We start from the raw sequence: 22,587 nt of genomic DNA, 5'->3' as shown, positions 1-22,587 counted from the left end.
ATCCTGGGTATGCTATACACAAGAGATTGATTTCTTGTTTCTTTTTTCCAATACAATAGAAGGTTTTTGCTGTGCTTCAACTGTACTGTACCACTCCAAGAACCTGCAGTTTCTTAGGCCAGCTCCTTGAGAATATTGCAGTGCAGACTACTCAGTTTTACTGCTGCTGACAGTAAAACAGTGATAAGAAATAATTATCATGTTTTCTATATTAAAAAGGCCAAAAAAGTTCCATCATCTCTAATTTCAACACTCATTAGTAAGAGGAAGGATAAGCTAATAGAACAATGAAAATAGGAAAATTCATTCAGGTTCTTTGAACAAAGCAGGTGACTACAAAGTAACACTTTGGAAGAAATTAATTTTAATCAAACAACATGATTATTCTACTAATAGCACGCTGCATCATGAAGACTTCCAGATATGGAGCCCATTGCTTTATATCTGAAGTGACATTTTCTAGCTCTGTTAGAATGAAAAATAAAGCTGATGCAGACGTTATCAGAACTATTTCCGCTCCCCTTCTGATGAATTTTTGTCTTGAGGTTAAATTTCCACCAGTTCTCACCCAAAAGTCACACAAAAGAGAGGAATGACAAAAACTTTGTAAATATTAAATTAGAAATCAGTCTCATCATGATTTCCCCACCCCTCTAAACTACTACCATCTTCCACAAAAAAAGGAAGAATAAAATTAAATTCTTATATATACCTGTAAAATAAGCCCCAGATATTGTAATCAGTAATCCTTTTTCCCCCTTATTTACTGAAAAGAAATTCAAACCACAAGGTATTTTGCATGAGAAGAGTTGCTGTAATTCTTAAAAAGATTACAGAGTTGTATCATAGCTGTGAGTTACACACGCAGTAGCTCATGATTCTTTTGGGTAATTTCCAGTCCCGTTCATGTTTTACTTGCCCATCCCTGCCAGTGACAAATGGGAGGGTGACAAGAATATATAACTTATCATCCAAAACATAACAGCCATCTTATGTAAGCAAAAATAGAGAATTTTTAAGGCTAACGGCCAAAACTGTATTACATGCAATCACTGCCTAGTCAATTTACATTTTAATTTACCTTGGCTGCTTTCACTCTGAGTGTCTGCTTTTCTTTTTCTTCCTCTGGAAGGTTCTGACTGTTTCTTCTCTGGAGTCTACAAACAACAAAAAGAACATGATGTAACATAGGCTCTATTTATTTGTATTATTGCTGTATTATTATGAAATAAATTTAAATCCTCATCCATAAAACATGATTTCACAATTCAGCAGGGATGCAATTTCAGATCATAGTTAAACTAGATAATATGATCTTTGGTCAATCAGGTACAAGCTAGAAGAGGTATTTAAGAAAGTGAGAAGTAATTCTTAAATTATTTCCCAAAAGGCAATTCCACATATTAATTTTGAAGCAATTACTCCTTTTCATTCATTCCAGGGTTTATGAACACCCATTTTTGTTTCATTTATGTTTATATTTTACCAACATCTCTCTATTTTAGTGCAGGTGTTTTAAAGCTAAATACTTTAGTGAAATAATCTGATTCTTGATGGTGTTTTCTACACACTGCTGTAGCATAAACACAAAGTTCCAGTACTTCAATAGGAAGCCAATAATGTTACACTTTTTTGTAAGTGCAAAAGTTATTTCCAAACTAATAAAAGCCATATAGATTTCTAGAATCTGCTAAAATTAAAAAGAAAGTAAAAGAGGAAAAAGTAGAGAGCAAAAATTCCTCAAAATGTTAATATCTATCCACTTAGAAAGTGTCATCCTCCCCATACACTTTTATCTCAAGGAAAAGAAAGAAAAGTATCAATGGTAAGTGAAGAAATACAGATATGTTAATATTTCAGGAATAAATTTTTCTATACAGTTGCCTGGAAATTACAATCACCATGTACAACACAGATAGCAAGAAAGGGCTGTGATCAGAAGCATCTCTAAATTACATTTGCTCCTCTTTGATCTGAGGATTCAAACCAGTTAGTCTCCCCAATTTAAATAATAAAAGCTGCTCTCGTTCAGCATATTGCAGCTCTGTGTGTGTGCATTCTTCATGGTGCCTCATACATAACTGGAGGAAGCACAGGAGACATTACATGATCTATTTTACCAGTAAACCAAAGTTCCTTAATAGCTCAGACTAAATTTGAGATCAGTGACAAGATGCTTCATTCTCTCATGATACCATCATTTTCTAATTTTATTGTATCTGTCACTTGGTGCTCCAAGAATGCTTTCTTAACACAGCAAATTATATCAACATTCAAATTTCAACCATCAGTAAATCATTTCAAGGACCTTTCATTTCCAAAATTTTTGTGTGGATATGCTCAAACATGAATTTACTACAAATACCCAATAGTATTTATGTTGGCAAGAACCACTTTAAGCTACCTGTGATCCCTAGAAAATTATTAGACTAATAAAAGAACAAACAGGACAAGAAAGGTCTTCCCTACCTATACCATGTATTTTTTTATGTGTTTTGACTCTTGTGTGTAGCTTCATAAAGATATCTTTGGAAGTTTTACAACCATAAATGTTGTATTAGCAGGCTGTAAATTAAGTTTAAATTAAATATATTTTACTTTAAATAAACTCATCCAACTGACATTTGCATCTTCTACAGTGCTATCATACATTAGCAAAGTATGTAACACAGACTCCTGGAAATGGAGTCAACTCAAGACTATTGATTCTAAAAGCAGAAAGCATAGCTTAGAAATTTAACTTTAATAATTTGGAATTCTTGCCAGGTAAATAGGTAACATTAAGCTACCTTTCCACGAACTAAATTGAAACTACTTAACCAAGCATTTTCATGTTGTTCTTGTTTTCCAACTTTCAATTCTGCAGTTACATTCTAATGTAGTAATTTTTACCTACCATATCAAGAAAAAAAAAAGTTTAAAATCTAATTAATGAAAAACCACGTAAGATTTCCCCCACCAAAACTAGTTTCCAGCTGCTGTGGCTTGTAAAACCAGCCATTTAAAGAGGTTTATAGTTTCAAAACTCAAGTAATTCATGAATGTCTATTTCCTTAAGCTCTTCTGATTTCTTTCAGTGTTTAATTTAACCTTCCAAACCAGAAAGTACTAGCACACTAATGAGGTTATTAATGAGGTTACTCAACAAGGTCATGTTCCCCTTTTCTAAGCACAAAATTCGCATGATAATGTACAGCACACATCAATCACTAGAAAATGTACTCCAAAATCCTTCCTAATGAATGGAGTCCTCTGAATTACAAGAAACTGAAGACTAATGGGGCTGGGGAGTATCTCCCTGATAAATGAAGACTGAAGCTACTCTCTGTAGCTGCCAAAGTATTTACATATAGCCAAGATTTAAATTTAAATCTTACTATTTCATAAGCAAGATAAAATACTTTTAAGGTTACCCAATGCTAGATTGTAAAGTTATATTAAAGTCACACACAGCCTGGCATACTAGCAGAGCCTCATACATCTTGGTCCTGATCCTAGTTTTCCCCTCCATTTCAGTGTGCTTCCCCTGAGTCTTCCCTTCACATTCACAGATTTAATGTGCCACTTCATGATGAAAGCACAGAGTAATGGCATGAATGCATCATCAGGGTTTGATCAGAAATTGACACTCCTGCTAGAAATTAATTTCAATGATTCTGAGATTTGCATATCTACTTTTTTTTTCTCCCAAGACCTACTGTAATGTAACGGTGCTCTTCCAACATCAAATGATGGCACTGCCTCCCCAGTGAGCAAGTCTGATTTCCATATCCTACCATCATGATCATTTCCATTATGATTTCCATATACTACCATCGCTGTTACTATGAAACCTTCAAGGTCATGCTATTAAAACAAACAAAAACCAACACAACAAAGCAATCCCACAACCTGCTTGCAGTACTAACATCTACAGCTTACTTTTTATGGTACTTTAGCATATAAGTAATCAGATGTAACTTTTAAGAACTGTAAAAATTTATTAACATACTTGCTATTACAATTATAATAGAGTGAATACAACTAACAACTTCTGAAAAAGAGTCAAGAAAACGCATTTTGCTACTCAATGTCAGTAAGACTCATCTTTCACTGTGCAATGGAGCACAGTGGACGTCTGTGCAGGGACATTTTCAAAAAAGATATGCACTTCTGTTTTAGAATACAAGTCTTAGAATATTTAAAAGACAAAATACTATCCTTACTCAGAAGCAAGACTTGAGGTTACAACACTGTGCAGAGACTTTCAAATCACATGCCTTGGAAAAGCTTTGCCTCTGTATCTCATGTATAGAACTGTAAAATAATATTTTCCTACACCAAAAACTTATTACACATATAGTCAGTGTTCTGAGATCACTCAACTACTCATAGACATGGTTTTCTGTCAAGGAATGGCAATAATGCATCATAACCTTCAGGCTACTGCAGCACATTCCCATTCCCACACCTACATCAGAACTGCATCACTGCCCAGAGTATTTCCAGGAAAAGCCATGAATAAAAACAACAGGCAGACAGAACCTTCTGGTTAAGAAAATAGTCTATGCAGTTGGATGCATAATCCAGCTGGGAAAGGTGAGGGGAAAAAAAAACATAGCAGAGCTTTTTCCAACAAGAAAAACAAATCACACATACAGAACTTTTATTTATAAGGTATCAGCTTTGGGAACCAATTAAATTCACTTGCTGACAGCCCAGTAAAAAAGCATCTTGTAGAGACTGAGCAAATGAACAATTAGGCCCCAAACTAAAGCTCTGATGTGAAAATAACACCAAGAGCAGATTCCAAATAACCATCTCTCCAGCATGACACACTGTCACACAGGGCCTAGCCTAGGCCAGAAATCCACTCTTGCTTACAAAGGATATAATCTTATCCTGCAATCTGTGACACACAGAGGCAAAACTGTCAGAGACACTCACTGACCCCAAAACGGGTACATTCCAAGAGCTGTAGTATTAGTGCAACTATAGCAATGCTCATCACTAAGAGGAAAATATTCTACTCAAGGCAAGTCTGAGCTCTGCACATTTAAACCTAATAAAAGCATGCATCCTTTTCTTGAATTACAAACTGGATTTAGGTAAGAAAATACACAGTGACAACTGCAGCTTTAACAAATAAAGATGACGTCTACTAAGGATGTCTGTCCTCGGCACAAATCCCTATTTGGAAAGAAAACACAGTAAACTAGTTTCTAGAGTATTTTTAAGAATTCATCCAAAGATCAGTCAAAGCTATTTGTGCTGATGAAACACTTTTTACTTATGAAACAAAAGACAGCAAACTATATAAGCATTTTCAGCTCCAAAAGCTGTATGCATCCTCAGACCATGACTACACAGATAACAGAGAAGCAGCAGCAGCTAGTTTCATGACCAAAAATCCAAAGAAACTCACTTCTTCCAGTCACAGTTCCTCTTCCAAGACATAATGTCTTCCAGTAATTTATGCTCTTTCCTACCTATCTGAGTAGTCTGCATTTTACTTTAAAAGCTTCTATACAAAATAAGGCATCAAAGAAAAATAAAAATAAATTACTTGTTAGCATTAAAATTCTGAGGTAATAATGATCTGCCCCATACACTTACCTCTGATTCTTTATCACTTAAAGATCCCAAGCTTCCAAAGCTGTGATTTGAACTCTCGTTATTTGTTGAGGCCTACCAAGACAAATAAAATACTCAACATTATACACAGAATTATAAAACATAATCCACTGTTACCACTCACAGTTACAACCAGTAACAGTCATTTCATGCTCTCATGGAAAAATTAACTATGGAGCACTTGTAACTGGAAAGGGGGATAAGAAGTTTGACAGGTAAATATTTTCACAGGACACAGCAAATTTTGAATTTCCATTGCTTTTGAGCCAAGTAAAACCCTAGCATATTCAAAACCACTGGGAAAGTTCTAGACACTACTAGAATTTTTCAATTTTTGAAGAAAAAGAGGTGTAAATTAACACAGGTTTTAATTTTCTGTCATGAAATAGATTTAAAAAATAATCTTTGCAATAGTCTAGTTTGTCTTGGAGAAAATTAGAACCTATTGACAGTACTATTCCACATTCTTAAAACAAATTTCCCCCAACACAATAAATTTACATTAGTCAGGGAAGAAAAAACAGCAACAACCCCAAGTAGTGATACAGTCCCAAATTACAATATTTTTTTAGAAATTTACTAAGGCTGATTTATTCAGAGATCTTTTGAACACAGCATGTCACGAGGACATTTTAATGAGTCATCATCAGCTGAGTGTCTTTTTATTAAAAAAACCCACCAAAATTCTTATACTGATGGACCTGTCTCTTCTATATAAGAAGGCAGAACAAACACTTTGAAGTGAAGTAGTTCCAAGGCAGTTTGCTCCTGAGCATTAAATTCCAGCCTGGTATCAGTTTGCAGGAGAGTACTCATCTGTGACATCTGAATAACTAAATCATCTCTGGATTACAATGTCCAGAGAAATGTTAGTTAAACACACAAAGTTTCCATGTATGTTTTCACCTCCAGGGCAGTCTCCGTTTACACAAATGCCTGCATCTTGTTCTTCCTTTGTCCTGTGTCAGTATCTGACCATCAAAGTCTGATACAACAATAATATCAGCAACCTACATTTGTATTTCCAACCTTGCTTACTGAAAAAGCTTGAACATAATGGGGTTTTTTACCCCCAAAAATTCCAAAACTCTTCAGCAACACATATGGTAAGGATAGCCTCTCAAAAGAGTATTCCCAATAAATAAGAGTCCATTTCAATTTAATTACTAGAAGTATATAATGACCCAGAGTATTTAAAAAAATAACTATTGAAGTTGCAAGCTCTGTATTGTCTTGCTAGCTTAGGAAAATTAGAACCTGGAACATGGGGATTTGGGATTGTACACAAAGAAGTTTTCTCATTTTGGCCTTCAAAGTGAAGGCAGACCAATGGATATTATATTTATACCTCATATTTTCCCAGTTACCTCTGCACATCAGATCAAAAATGTTCTATCAGTTTTTTAAAATAAGAATCAGATAAACCTGTCCGAACATCCCCCACCAAGACTACAGACTATATTTTTTAAAAAGCATTTTTCTCCAAACACAGCTCAGATCAGCTACTACACTTCACATTATCTGCATGGATACACTGAATGGTCACAAACCAAAGAAATACAAACAAAACTGATGGAATTGTGGTTTTACTGATGGTGTAACAAATTACAGGACTAGAAGGCAAGAATAACAGTGTCTTAGATGAGGATCTGCACCTGTAAGAAACAGTGGTAACAGAATCTTCTGCAAACATTTATCAAAGCATTTGATAGTATTAAAAAACAGCACTTCATCTAGATATCCATTTGGAAACCAACTGGATGAGATACAAATCTTGGAACGCATCAGGGACAAGAAATGTAGTTTTTCCATGGCAGAGTGAAAAAGGAAATTAGTTGTTTTAAATTTCTTTTTCTGGCAAACTTGGATGAACAAACTGAGAATGTGAAAGTGGAATGTAATTTGGCTAACAGCTGAAATCAGCTGAACAACAGACAACAAGAAAAAGACTTCAATAGATTTATGGAAATGGTAAGCAGTGACTCACAGGGAATCAAATTTTAAAGAGGAGGAACCCCAAGAAACCTGATAATGCCTTGAAAAAAAAAAAGTATTACACATACAGCAGCAGACAGATTATGAGGGAAAATTTGCAACAAAGCAATGGACCAAAACAGCTCTATCAAAAGTAAAAGTTCAATGAAGTTAGAAGTACAGATTTAGTAATAAAAAAGGATAAATAGTAATGTGAACTATGAGCAACTACCTGAGCTATTAAAATGAGTTAATTAATTAGGGGAGTAAGCAGTACTAGACAACCCAAGGAATAAATAAACAAAATGGACCAGAATCATTGTGTTTGTCTCTTTCTAATTTTAAGCATAAAATATGGCAAATATACAATTTTGCAATTATAATGAGAAGACAATTAGACAGTGCATCAATGTGACTGTGTCAATCCAACCTCATTTCTTCCCCTGACTATTTAACTCACTTCTTGTTTTAAATGATAGTAACAAGTTTGTGATCTTTTTACAGTTTTGTGACATTTACCTTCACGTCACTCTCCAAAGCAAATTATGATGCAAGATCACTATATAATGATTTCAATTCTGTGTAGTTTGTTCATAGCCATTGATACATGACATGTCTTCAGAAATTCCAACAATGTCTTCTATCAGGAAGTATTTGGTTCTGTAATCTATACTGGTAACTAAAATACAGCATAGGAAGCTAAAAATACTACAAGTTTGTGTAAAGCACTTAAAACATGAGGGCACTGCAAACAGTTTGGAAACAGAATTCAGAAGTGATTTAGTCATGAGGGAAACACACCTAAAATATTAGTATGACACCTTTTTAATATCTGTCTATTAAGTACTATACTTGATGGAGAACATTCCAATGCACAAATACAAAATGGAGTCCCTCTGGCTAGGCAACAGTATTGCAGCAATCAGTCTTGGAAGCTGAAGTTAGTAACTTGAACAGAATATGCAACAAAGACAAAATTATTTTGCAGATGTATTAACTGAAAGGAAATATACAACATATGGAAAGTAATTATTCAGTGTTCATAAGGTTCTTCCTAAAGTGTTGCATCCTGGCTTAGATACTAAATGACAGGAATTCTAGAATGAAAGTAAGAGAAACTGATATAATGTCTAGAAATGTTGAAATATTTTGTTTATCTATATGTACTAATCTTCAAAAAAATTTAATATTGAAACAGATGTCACACACTACTACTCTGTAAGTAGATGGTCATCTGCAGCAGGGACAACTCCACCTAAATAATGGGAAAATCTTTCATTTCTGATCACATGTGCACTACAGCAAAGACACAAAAGAGCCTGTATAAGCTCATTCTTCAGTGTTTTTAAGAACAATTCAACATCCATGTCACAGAAAGGTTCAAGATAAACAATCCTACCTCAAAGCAAAATAACAGACAACAGGGATTTTTCTGAGAGCCTCTTCCAACCCAGTGCTTTTACAAGTAAATCACATTAACAGTATGAAAATGAGATGGTCTGAGATAAATTAGTATTTCAAAATGGCAGATCTGAATGACTGCTCTTAGGACTTACTTTAGCTCCAACACTGCAACTTCCAGTACTCCCAGTGCTGCCACTTACTACTCCCGTGAATCTTGCCTCTAACAATTCTTGTCTTCTTGGGTCCAGGCTATGAAGTTCATCCATTGCTCCTAAAAAAATACATATATAAATTTGTTACATTTCCTAATATTTGCAGTGGAACATTTCACAAACAAGCCAAGCATACCACTGGCCTACAAACAAAGGATTTGTACCCTCAACTTGACAATGACACACCACCTGTTACCTAATAGCCAAAGCACTCAAGGAATTACAAAAATGTTGTGGCAAGTTCTGCATATCAGAATAGCTTTGTCAATTCTGGTTGAAAATGAGAACCTGTTAGAGGCATGGAAGAGACATATAGCCTGCAGTATGCAATACGCCAACCCGGCAATTATTTATAGATTAAAAACTAGCTGACAGGAACAAAGTCGTTTCCAGCATAAAGCCTCCCAATTCTGCAATATATTCTGCAGTGCTCCTGTTTTCCGTGTTTTTTAAATGCTAGACTGTCAGTGTCAAAGATCAACAAGCAGGAATTACAGGGGGAAAAACGGAAAATCAGAAGGTAGATTGCAGTCCTCAACCCATGCACAGGAATGCAGTGTTACATGGAGGTCCAAAGGTCAGAGAAAAAAGGAGCAGGATCAGCAATGAAAAAGGAACCAGGAATAACAGAGACCCTTGCAGAGGTGATGGCTTCAACAGAGCCCTGTAAATGGAGTTAAAGCAGTGCTGCTGGCATCTGCAGGGAAAGTAAGGTAGAAGGAAATGGAGGAACAAAAGGAGTTTCTGATGAGCTCAGCCTACATGAGTAGGCTGCAACATGATGTGCAGCTTCCTAATTTGTATTTAAATCACTTATGGCTGTTTAATGAGTCTGAAAGATGATGTAGACAAATAAGTCTTTTGTATTTACACAAAATGCATTCTGTGTTTTTTACCTTTTCATCTACTTGAACATTCAGTTTATCTTCAATTGGAAACGTTTCAGTTGCTTTATTTTAAATAAGATATTTCATGTTGAAGTCTTAATGCACTATTGTAATAGCACATCCTTCAAGTACCACATAGTAAAACAGCCTCAATTTTTTCCAACTAAGACACAACAAGCTGGTGCTTTTCAGTCCCACAGGACAACACAGCAGTTCACCAAAGAACGGTGCCATGAAAAAAAGCTTTTGAAACTTTGTTTTTGTGAAAACTAGTTTTCAAAGTTTAACTGGTGCTATAAACCTCAACCCATCAGCTTAACATTCTAACCAATGCATCAATGTAGCTTCCCCCTTGCTATTAATAAGTCAAATGACACTTTCTTATGGGACTCGGGTATCTCAAAATCTTCAGCATCCAAGCCCTAGACAGACCTTTCTGACATTTTGGCCACTCCTGGCCATAGAGCTAACCCCTCTGGTAGGGAAAGCACTGCTTCTGCTATTTGGCTAATTCCAGTTGCCCTTGCTCCTGTAGGAAGGCAGATGATAGAAGTGAGGTGTAGCAAGCTCCTTTACCATGGGAACTGCTAACAGACCTCCTCCAATGGAAGAAAATCATACCAAGACATAAACAGCTGGGAAGGAAACATTCAGGAAATGTTTGTGGCAGAATCTTTTGAAAAATAAAACTGTGAGTGGCAGGTTGGAGACACCACATTTTGTTACTACACCCAAGTGCAGCCATATACAGAGCTGGAGACTCTTCTCCAACAAGGCAGGGGAATGACAGTTTGAAACTGCAGCTGCCTTCTCTGCAGCTGTAACACTGCTACTGAACTTGCCTAGTAAAAATTTCTCAAATTTCTACATCCTTTGGATTGTAAACTTCCTGGGTTTAAAACTGTTTGTGTATATACATGTATGCTGAGTGCAGAACAATCAGGAATCCTCTTTAAACTCTTGCTCCCTAAATTGTGCTTGTGTACTGCTTTCAAGCATTTCTACAACAAATTGAACACTTCTTATATGCATAAAAATATTTCTTACATTAATGGACTGTGCAGTAAGGATATATTTTTTTAGCAGATATGTTCAGCATATCTTTCCCAGTATGTATGGATATAATCCATACCTTAATGGGAAAGTACTGCTCTGAAAAAGCATAAGGAATTAATCACAACAGATTTGTCAGAAAAGTTTAAATTATTACTATTTTGCTTTATAACAAAAGAAGTTTCTAAGTGTATGTCACTCTGAAACAAAAGCATTTTACTTTAGCAAAGTAAACCATTCAATGCAGCAGGTCTAGCAATATTTTGATTTATTAGCCTATTCGATAGTCACTGCCCGCAAAAGTTCAGTGATCACTTAAAATTACTGATGTAACTCCAGCAAGTACAAAACCATGTGTACATTACAGAAATAGATACTACCATACCTTACATTGTTTATTTTATGAAATGTGGGAAAGCAATAATCACTGTGGATAGCTAAGGCTCATCTGAAGTACTACAGGTCTCATGTGCTGTGTTTAGATACTAATGCACTAAAGAGATCAGTACCCCTGGGTTAACTCACCAGTCAGAATGGTGATGTAGCATGCAGAGGGACAACCCACAGCACAGATAAAATACAACACTTTCTTTTTCTGCTCAAATCTTGGAGCCTACACACACTAATAAATGCACTGCATTCTCTTCACTACTTCTGCTGAAGTGGTTTTTTGCTGTTATGTTAGGGGGTTTATTTTGGTTTGGGTTTTGTTATTGTTAAATATTCAAAACCGAAAAGCAACATGCACTCTGCTATCTTTGTGATTTAAAGGACAAGACAGAAAAGCTGGATTCAAACCTTATTTCCTCAGAGAGAAATCCCAGGAAGGATCCCAAGAACTGCCTTCCTCATTCATGCTGTAATTTAAATACACCATCTACATCCAAACCCACAGCTGTTTTATCAAGAACAAGCAGCTCTGTAACTTCAGTTCTCAGCACAAGTTACCTACTTTTAAAGATTTTTAAAAAGGCAGTTTTAAAGGTACTGGCAGTTTTAAAATGTGACGGACAATTTTCATGTGAGGGACAATTTTTTTTTTAATTACAAAAATGACATATTAAATTTAAGGGACATATAACTTTTTTTAAGCATTAGACTTTATAAACTCTCCTGCTCACAGAATGTCTTGCTATCAACAAGACTGACATAACTTACAGTCCTGAAAATATACCCAGACTTCTTATTTGAACTAATGTCCTACACCTTCCTACACCTGAAGGCCAACTCACTAACTCAAGGGACATCCAATCATATTACACAAGTACTTACAGCATATTTACCATGATGCTGAAGGAAAGGTGGCATTGCTACCACCCACTGCCATTCAAATTTGTACTATCTTCCAAAGAAAACCTGAAGGGCCACCTGAAATTCATGGAAGAGTCCTAAAAAACTACATTTCTTTATTTCTTGTAAACACTACAGATTCTGAATGCTTCTTCTGATAGGTTTTTTGGGGGTTTTTTAAAATTATTTAATTACCAACATTTTCTCACTTTTGTATTTTTGGGGAATGGTGGTATCCTCCACATTATTTTATCAGATAGACAGCCTCTTCTCTAAAAACTAATATAATATATACAGATACCTTGTCCTGAAAAGGATGTTTTTAGAAGGAATTTTTTTGGAAAAAGACCTCCAAATTCCTCTGAGAATTTCTTAAGCAATGGGGTATGTCAAAAATCAAAGTTCTAAGTCAAAGAAGTAATCTGCAAGCTTTTTCATGGCATTTGGTATAATCTATTATACAGTACTCTACCTTAGCAAAACAGATGTAAAGCCTCAGAGGATTCTCCATGGTAGTCAGAACACTTCAGAACCAGTGACCAAAAAACAGTGAAGTGCAACTACACTTGTATCCCAAGGCTCTACATCCCCAAATACATGAACACTTGCAAATGATTCACTTATTAAACCAAGTACTTGCTCAGGCCTCAATGAAATTGATACTTTAGGAGAAAAAGTTTAGCAGAGAGTTGCAGCTGCAATTATTCACCTTCTAAAATTGCATCTTTTGTGATACTCTTGTACTACAACCTCTATCTTGAAAACTGGTAGACTACACAGAACAGCACTGCAGATCCAAACACAAAGGGTTGACAGATCAGACTATTTTTCTTTTCCACTAAATATGGAATCAAGCTCCACAACTCAGTATTTATCTTTGACTCTCTTATTACCCTGAATTGACTCTTATTATCTGGCCATCAATTACAGCTTTGAAATGAAGAAAGATCAACAGCTTCACACATTGTCAGCTTTCTACAACGAAGATAAAGTTCATTATGCAGAAGCCAAATTCTTCTTAGAACAACTCTCCAGATTAGATTGAGGCCCCCTTCTCCTGAATTCAAGGCCAGCACAAACCACCTTTCACTTAAGTGAAAGCCAAACTGGCTTGGTCTGGTTTCTTTAATGCATTTATATGCATATAGCTTTTAATGCCAGAGCAAAATACTTCAACACAGAGACCTATCTGTTGAATAGAAAAAGACAGTTTAACAATAGCCCAAATGTAAATTGAATTTCCTGATGTGCTCCTAGTAGGCACTCAGATTTTATGGTAACGCACACAGTATGAGAGTTCTCTGCAGTGTATTTTTAGGAAAACTTCACATTAACGTTGATAATATTGGTGCCATGTAGTCTTCCTCAATGGCAGTAGCATCCTTTAGAACAGTAATTCTAACTAATAGCCAGCTAAAAGGGCAAGGGGCAAAAAAGGAGGCAGAGAGGCAGTGTACACATTTTCAATAGCAGGAAAAGCAGCCTGGAAAGCAGGGGGATTTTTATGCCCTCATTCCCTTATCTGTTTTTTCATCAAGATTCCTTTATAGGTATCAAACCAGATTTTAAGCATAGTAACCACTCCAAGTATAGAAACCACTGTTTAACAGCACTGCAATGCAATCCTTGAAGTCCTTAAGTAACTGCTTCTTTCAATTTGGCATATCCTAAATATGGTTTTATCCCACCCACTATGTTGATGCTCCAATAATTTAACTTCATAACAATTGAGTATGATAGCTCTTGTCATTCTAGAATACACATTTACTAACAAGCAGGTAGAAGAAAAGCTTTAAAATATCAAATGCAGAACAGACTACAGAAAATTACTAAACCCAGATTTTTAAACCCTTAAGCAGTCTCTTAAAAATGAGGCCACATAACTACTTTTCTCCATTCACCAACATGAAGATACATATCTGCATCCACATGTATTTCCTTTTAACTGAGCTCTTCTCTTGCTTCCTTTAGCAAAAAAAAACAACCCATACCAAATCCAAAACCAAACCAATCAAACTATGCACTCAAGTTCCTTCTTCTTCCCTATCTTTCTGAAAGTCTGGGTTTTCCTTACTGAAGAACCAACCAGAAAAGACTTTTTAATTCCCAGGAAAATAGGCTAATGAAGCTAATATTTCTGTCTCAAATAAAACAAACTATTTGGTGATAAACTATTCTGTAGTTACGTAAACGTTGATCCAGGTCTCTTCCATTGGAAGTGCCTTATAAAAGCCAATGGAGAATAAAGTGACCCAGGACAGGTTGTCAGTCAAGGAATAAAGGGAGCACTAAAATATGAGTTTGGCCAAGTGAAAAAGCAAGACAAACCAACTAACATCAAACTGTATGGAATGAATGGAAATCTTGATTTCTAAGTTGGAAAATAACACCTGTTCAATTTAAAATAGAACATTTGGGCAGTGGGGTTGAGAAATTGATTAAACAAAAAATCAAAGTCACAAAATTGACCTGTGTTGCAAAACCATGTCTTGAGTAGTCTCTCTTCCACTGATTGGTTTTGGGAATCACAGATAAGAGAACTGGAAACAGCCTTAAAAATGAGTAATGTGCTAAGAAATCAAGCTGAGATGTTAGTATAATGGCATAAGGCCAAGCAGTTTTAATTTCAGAAGAGTTCAATTTCAAGGTAACAGCAAAAATACAGCCCATTCTTAGCGGGAGCCTTTGAAGTACATCACCATCCAATGGTAATCACAATCCTGACGTCAAGAAGATCCCACCGAATTGAAATGAGCAGTCAGTAGGGCAGAGATAAAGAGACAATCTCTGAGATTTAAAGCAAAGCAAATAAAACAAAATCCCAGACCTATATTTATGTCCAGACAATCCAAAGCCTAGAGGACACTACTTACCAATGCCCCAGGGCTACAGCTCTTCCAAAATACTTAGCAAACAGCTACAGATTACTCATGAAAAAGTTTAACCTGGGAATTTAGAAATGTTTAAAAGCATTGACTTCCCAAGGAACAGGATTAACTTGTTTTACAGAAGACTATGTAGCTACTATAACCTCCAACCAACAGGTAACCTGAAAAAGTTCAAGGTACTACATTCAAGTTGAAAACCGTAGCTGTATCTGAAACTAACAGTGGCAGTAGATGAAACAGGAAAGGATAAAAATATATCCTGATGTTCAAGTGAAACTAGCCTTTTGAAAAGATCATAAAAGGTAAGAAAATCCTAACAACAGAGGGACATATCGAAGCTCAGGGTAAAGAAAAAACAGAATCTGTTTAATTAATCAAGAGTGGTTTTAAAGACAGTAAAATGCAGTATTTCTCAGCACCTGAGAACACTGAGGCACATAACACAGCAGACACCCCGTAGCACTGCTAAGGTGCCCAGGTGAACTTAACAGGGTTTTCCTATTAATCTAAAGGAGACTGAGGGGTAAAAGACAGATAATTAGCAGACAGATCAGGCCTTGGTCTACATGAAACCTGTGGGAGGGAAATAATCTAACTGCCAAAATTTTAGCCTAAAAAAAGCACAACTGTGGAAAATCTAAAAGTATAAGAAAAAAACCCTTTCCTATGAACATAAAAAGACGGCAGTTTTTGACAAATATTATACATATTAAAATACTAAGCAGAGAACTTTTTCTGATGTGGAAAAAAAATATCCTCAAACACAGCATAACTTCTAACCAATTTCCCATGGACTAAAAAGTTGACAAGGAAATGCATTTTGGATAGATTGCTGGGTTAATAAAAATTAATTCTTCTAGTGCCCAAAGAACAGGAAAATATTCCATGTCCCTTCTGTCCCCAAGATGCAGCAGTCTATTTCCTTTTGGAAATCTTTTTAAATTTACAGTAGCTCTTGAACGCTGTTTAAGTTGTTTAAGTTTCACTTTTCCCAAGAGTTCAACAGTCCAGAAACTTGATCTAAAATAAAGAAAACTTTGGCTGCTGGATAGATAAGTAATTTTCTGCTAATCATTCTATAACAGACATCAATTCTTTAACGTTAAAAAAAATTGTAACGATCTTAAGACTTCATGTCTGTGCTGCCACTTTTTGATTTCAATTTTGTGGCCAACAACCTGGAAAAGAGAAGAGAGTTATGGAGAAATATGTTCCTGAGGGAACCCCTGCCAACACCTTGAACAAAGACTTATGAATAAAGCACTTGGGCCAGCTCCAGACCAGCTCGGAGACATTTGTGGGTAACAATTTAAGAATGTTTAATTCTCCCTGCCTTCATCTAGGCGCTGTATTCTAGGGATCTCCTGAGGATTATGTGTCTCATCAGATGGCTGTAGGCAGCAGAAGCAGAGATGAATTTACAAGTTGCCTACCAATGCTTTAATTTGGCCAAAGGCCAACAACATATACTCATGTGAGTGGGTGTATGCACAAGGATGGTAGCTCAGGATGGCTCCTTGAGAGCTCAGGGAGCAAATGATTCAAACAACAGAGAGGACAACAGATCCCCGGGGTCTACTCTGTTGTAACTGGGGCTAAAGCTGGCATGCAACCCTGCCCTAGGCAACACCTCATTTCTGACTAATCCCACTACCAACCCTACCCCCTGGAAGTACAACTGAATTGCCTGAAAAACACACCTGGCTCAAGACTAATGCTTGAATCAATAAAGAATTAATTCTCAGGAATTTCTGAGTGACAGTATTTCCCCTATGTATGCCTACAAGAAATTACACTTTCCTTCAATTCCACAGACAACAACTGCACAGGTGTAAATACAACCTGTTTGAGGTGCAGTGCAGTACCCAAGAAAGACAAACAACAAAATAAGAGAAAGATCTGAAAAGGGAAAAAAAAGCCACAACTGACTGAGCACACCTCTAAAAATTATATCTAAGCATAAAAAATGGTAAAACCTGTATGTCTATGACAGCTTTCAAGACTGAAATCTAAATTAATGATGCTGATGGTCTGAAAGCTACTTTTTTCACAATACTCATTGAAACAATGGTATGCTGTCTCTCCTTTCAATTTTATTCATTATTCAGAAAATGAATCAACATTTAGTTTTATTTGGCATGTAAAATCACATAATAGGTCAGTTTTCAGCCATAGTTTTCTTTCTGGCAGCTCTTCTTGAAGGAATTCTTCACCAATCAAACTTTTCTCATCTTGCCCCAGGAATTATGATGCCATTATTTTTGCAGGATGGGTTTTTTAATATTAGGGATAGGAATTGGCAAGTATGAACTAATTAACAAAGAGAAAGTAAGATATAGCACAGAACATTCAACATGTTATCTATCTATCCATTTCCCAGACCTTCAATAAAACTCCAGGTGCATTGTGTACAGGAAGCGTTAGCATAGCAAATACTGCTATGAGCAACAGAACCACGGCAAGGTCCTTCCTGAGTCTGTTGAATAGTGCTTCATGTGATGAATGAGGGGACAAACAACAATTGAAAGAACACACAGTGTATTTCTCCTTGTACTCAGCATTGGCGAGGCCACACCTTGAATACTGTGTTCAGTTCTAGGCTTCTCACTTTAAAAAGGACATTGAGGTGCTGGAGCCTGTCAAATAAAGGGCTTGTGAAAGGTCTAGAAAACCTGTGCTGTGGGCAATGGCTGAGTGAGTTGTTTAGTCTTGAGAAGGCTCAGGAGGGACCCCATCACTCTCTAAAACTCCCTCAAGGAAGGCTGCAGTGAAGTGGGGGCCAGGCTCTTCCCTTCAGCAAGAAGACCCAAAGAAATGGCCTTAAGGTGAGACAGAGGAAATTCAGATTAAATATGAGAAATCTCTTTTTCACTTTTAGAGTGGTCAGGCACTGGAATAACTTGCCCAGGGAGGTGGTGGATCCACCAGGCCTGGAGATGTTTAAGAGGTCTCTAGATCTGAGTGATATATAATGGTTTCAATGATATTGCTAGGCTAATGGTCAGACTGGATGATCTTGAAGGTTTCTTCCAACCTTGATAATTCTACATTTCTTTATTACTAATCGATCAAAAGCTGTTTGTCTGGAATTGCTACCCCTCAATGGCACTTAGGAGACTACACTTTCAAGACTGGTATCACTGTATTCTCTCCTCTCCTTTGCACACCTTTACTGAATTCAATAGATCAGGTCATGGGCACTGTAACAGAAACACATGCTGTGCCCCATTGCAGAACAGTCCACTTGGAAGAATAATTCCCCACACCTAAAATCACTTTCCATGTCCAGTAATGCCTTTTAGGCTCTTATAAACAGTATTGAGTTAGGCAAGATCAGAGTGTACTTCCTATGTCAAAACCCCAGTCTGCAATATCTTTCCCCATCATGAAAGCCCTCCTATATCAATAAAACAGAAAAGCTGCTACAAAAAAAACACCACTTGAGAAAGTATCAACAGTGAATAATATTCCTTCTGGAAATGGCCTCATTTACAAAGCTTATTCTGAACTCATACAATTAATACTTTAAATAATAAAAAATTTGCCAGGTATTTACCAGGTATTTCAAATTGTTGGTACAATACCACATACAGAACAAGCCTGACAAGTCAACACTCTGAACATACACAAACTACACAGGTGATATCCTGAACATGCTCATGACAAAGAATGGCATCCATTTCTTTGAAATTTGTTGCTATATATGACACTTGTTGATATAGCAACAAGTGTCACATTTACTTGCTTTTTTAAAAGGTCTGGATTCCTCACTTGCAACTGTTCTCTATATTATTCTGAACGACCAAGAGCAAGTTCTGATTTGGCAGAAGGATTTTGGTGTTTTTTTCAACAAGGCCAACTTCCACCACTTAATAGCAAGCTGCCAGAGCCTGAATGTTACAAAGAAACAGAAAAAATTAGGTTTGTTAAGGCAGTGCTCACCGACCATTTTGCACTCTTCATTGCTAAAGAAAGTGATAACAGAGACCAGGTTTAGTTAACTCTCACTGTCTAAAATACTGCTCTAACTATTTAGTCCATTTAGAACAAATATACAGATACTGAAAAACAAATGCATCTTCAGGAAAACTCATTTTTAATGACAACATCTGATTTGAACATTTGCTACGGTGACGGAATAATCAGAGATACAAAGCTCTCTTTTAAAGTGCTTTTAATAAAGTTTTGTTCCAGACAACTGTCAGTTTTGGCAGCAACTGGATAGCCAGCTAACACATCCACCTCATGTTTCTTGTCATCTCTGACCACTATAGTCTGTGCATGTATGAATGTGATCCTAACCTCTCTAAAATCTCCCAAAAGGCTTTAAATAATCCTATCGAGATTCCACGCAGCTTTTTCCTGGAAAGGGAATATTTACTACACAGTTACAAGGTCAAAAGCAGTAACTTTTCTTTCTTCAGAGCTAAAATAAACATTCTGGTTAAGAAAAAATGCCACTAAATACATTGCTTTATGACTGTATGCTATGAAGTTAGAAGAAAAGTTAAAAAAAAAGATGATGACACTCCTTTGGGTTGCCTTTGTCAATCAAAAGTAAAATAAGTCCTTGCTAGTGTCCTATAGAGCAGTATAAATGTTGATGTATTATTACACTGTACTACTCCCACTACTATAAACAGATATGTAATACACAAACAAGGTTATGCTTACAATCCCTCTATAAGGTAAGAAAAACCTGTTTATATTTTTCAGAAAGCACCTATTGTCTTGGCCAAAGTTAACAAGACATCTGTGGCAGAACACTAAAAGACTGCCTGTCTACGTGGCAAACATCTGCCTGGAACACAACATAATGTCAAGAGAGATAAAACCTAACAGCCTGGGCTGCACATATGCAGGTGACGTGCTCCTGCCTATCTCTACATCTCCCTCTTCATCTACGTAGAGAAATGTGCAGCAATTACTCTTGCTTCCAGGCAACTCTGTAAAAGGTATCCAAACAGAAAGAGAGCAGCAGAATTTGCCCATTTCAGCTTCATTTGCTGCCAAAACCAGACGCTCCCTGTCCCCTTGGGGAAGAGGCAGCAAGCAGGGAGAAGCACACTGCAAGTTCATGGGTCACTTGTTGGTGATGCAGACTAACAGGTCACAAGATAACACCAGTTCTGTGATACTCTCAAATCATGCCACTCTAAACAAAAGGCTCCATCTACTACATTCCATCCCTCCATTTATTTCTATGCTGAAAAGGACTAAAAGCCAGGAGCAGTCCTGAAGAAGAAACATCTACCTAGAGAAATACTATAAAGTCCAGCAAATTTTATTTGCAGCATTCAGTGATAAGGAGGCAAACCAAGAGCTCTAAACACTTGTGTCCACAAAATGGCTGTTCTGCAAGAATTTAAAATGGCACAGGCCTTTTGCACATATCAAAAACAAACAGTAGCTTCTGCTATCTGAAGAAGGAGTGGAAAGGAAGCTAAAAGCAGAGGTCACCTATTGAGCAGGAACAGAGCAAGCAATGTCTCTTCCCACAGGGCTTTTGGTTCTCACCCTCCTTAGAAAAAGTAAACTATGAAGGAAGAAATACAAGATGCTGCAGCTTTTCCCCAAATAAATTTTTTTGAAGTTACCCATAAAGTAGAGAGGTAGGCCAAAACCCCTCAACAATTTAATAGAATAAATTTATTTTTCTGAGTTACAATACCAGTCATTTAGTATCTGAAAGCTGCATTTGTGTCAAGAGAAGTGTATTTCAGTTGTTAATTCCCTGAACTTCCTAATCTCATTACTTCTGTAGCTCCTACTGCCATTTCTACCCTCATGATCTTCAAAATCTCCCAAGTACAGACAGCCCACTGACCCTCGAGGCGAGTGCTCTGCTCCCTGGAGCACACAGGACAAACTGCTGACTGCAGTACCTAACTCTTAATCTGTATTAGTTTTGCTGTTACATGGCAAGGAACATGTTCTAAATAAGAAACTAAAAAACGCAAATTATAAGTATTTCCAAGTATATTCATTTATTTCACTTATTACATTGTGATAACCTAGAACATCAGCCCCATACAATTTTAACATCCAACATGAAAAAAAACCTCATTACACCTCTAAGATTAAACTAGGATAGTAAATTCAACACTAATTGTAATTACAAGATACATGAAATATTTTGGCTTTTGCACTACAGCATTTTAAGAAAAAGGTATTAACCTCCAGTAACACCATTCATTTCCTCCTTTTTCAAAATACCTGTATGGCCCACACAGAATAGAAACCACAAAAAGCTGAAAAAAACCCCCATATTTTAAGATATTTAGACTGCAGAATCACAAGATTCAGCACAAACCACCAGAGGGCCTGTGCAACAGGGATCCTGTGCAGGATGCTGAGCAGGCCATGCTATCTGTGAGATGGCTCACTGGGCTCTTTCTCTTGGAGGCACCCTGTCTAGGTGGTGCTCAGAGGAGCCAGCAACCAGCTTCTGCTCCTTCAGGTTGAAACCAAACCTTGGTTTGTTTTTTTTTTAATTTACATCTTAAATAATCCAAGTTTCAATGAACACAGGAAGAAACTCATTTCCTCAAAGTCCCTTGTAGGGAGGAGACTCTCAGAACATGGCTAGAGAAATTACACACATACAGACAGCTGACATGTTAATGACTACACCTACTACACCTACAAGGTGGGACCTTGTAGCATTGCTTCCATTCCACAGATAGAGGAAAAAAAAGACTTACGTGAAATGACACATGAATCCGTCAAAAATTAGGTTTAAGGCTGTGAGGGGGGGAGGAATATTTCAACTTTTTACTCCTTACAGCACAGCTACAAAGCCTGTTGATACCAACAGTATACACTGAATTCAGTTGCAACTTTGAGCACTGAACATTTTTAAAAATTTTAAACCCACTCAGTTCACACACAAAGAAACATCCTATGTAATCATCTGTCAAAAATTCAGTTTTAGTTTTGCTCAGCATTATCACTAAAGAAATTTGCATTACAGCCATTTCTCCTATCCAAAGCTCATTGCCTAATTTTAAACCAGCTTTCTTTTCTGCTATACTATCACTTTCATTCAAGTTTTAGAAGAAAAAAAACAGAAGGGATTTTCATTCCTTTCAACACAGTCCCTTCCTAAGAAGTGCCCATCTTGCTGGCTAAGCGAACCTCATGGAACACAGTCTGCAATCACATGAATAAAACTTCAAAAATGCAGTTAAAGCCCTAGGGGCAACCAGAAATTAGGAAAGAGCAGAGTTATAAGTCTTTGATATCACAAATTGGGAATCAAAATAA

At 36.6% G+C, this 22,587-nt stretch overlaps 1 protein-coding gene across 3 annotated transcripts in view; it reads right to left on the bottom strand.

The window, feature by feature from the left end:
- TLK1 (tousled like kinase 1) overlaps positions 1–22,587 on the bottom strand; it is a 68,529-nt gene that overhangs the window by 33,252 nt on the left and 12,690 nt on the right. For all 3 annotated transcript variants that reach the window (XM_066553249.1, XM_066553248.1, XM_066553250.1), the window contains exons 2-4: positions 9,144–9,262; positions 5,596–5,667; positions 1,082–1,157 (exon numbers count right to left, since the gene is read on the bottom strand). In XM_066553249.1, the coding sequence (XP_066409346.1) occupies positions 1,082–1,157; positions 5,596–5,667; positions 9,144–9,257 (262 nt within the window). In that variant the 5' untranslated portion in view covers positions 9,258–9,262. The remainder of the gene's footprint in view (positions 1–1,081; positions 1,158–5,595; positions 5,668–9,143; positions 9,263–22,587) is intronic.

The sequence above is a fragment of the Molothrus aeneus genome, chromosome 7 (assembly GCF_037042795.1).
Source record: "Molothrus aeneus isolate 106 chromosome 7, BPBGC_Maene_1.0, whole genome shotgun sequence".
Lineage (NCBI taxonomy): Eukaryota > Metazoa > Chordata > Aves > Passeriformes > Icteridae > Molothrus > Molothrus aeneus.
This window is presented reverse-complemented; position numbering and strand designations above follow the sequence as displayed.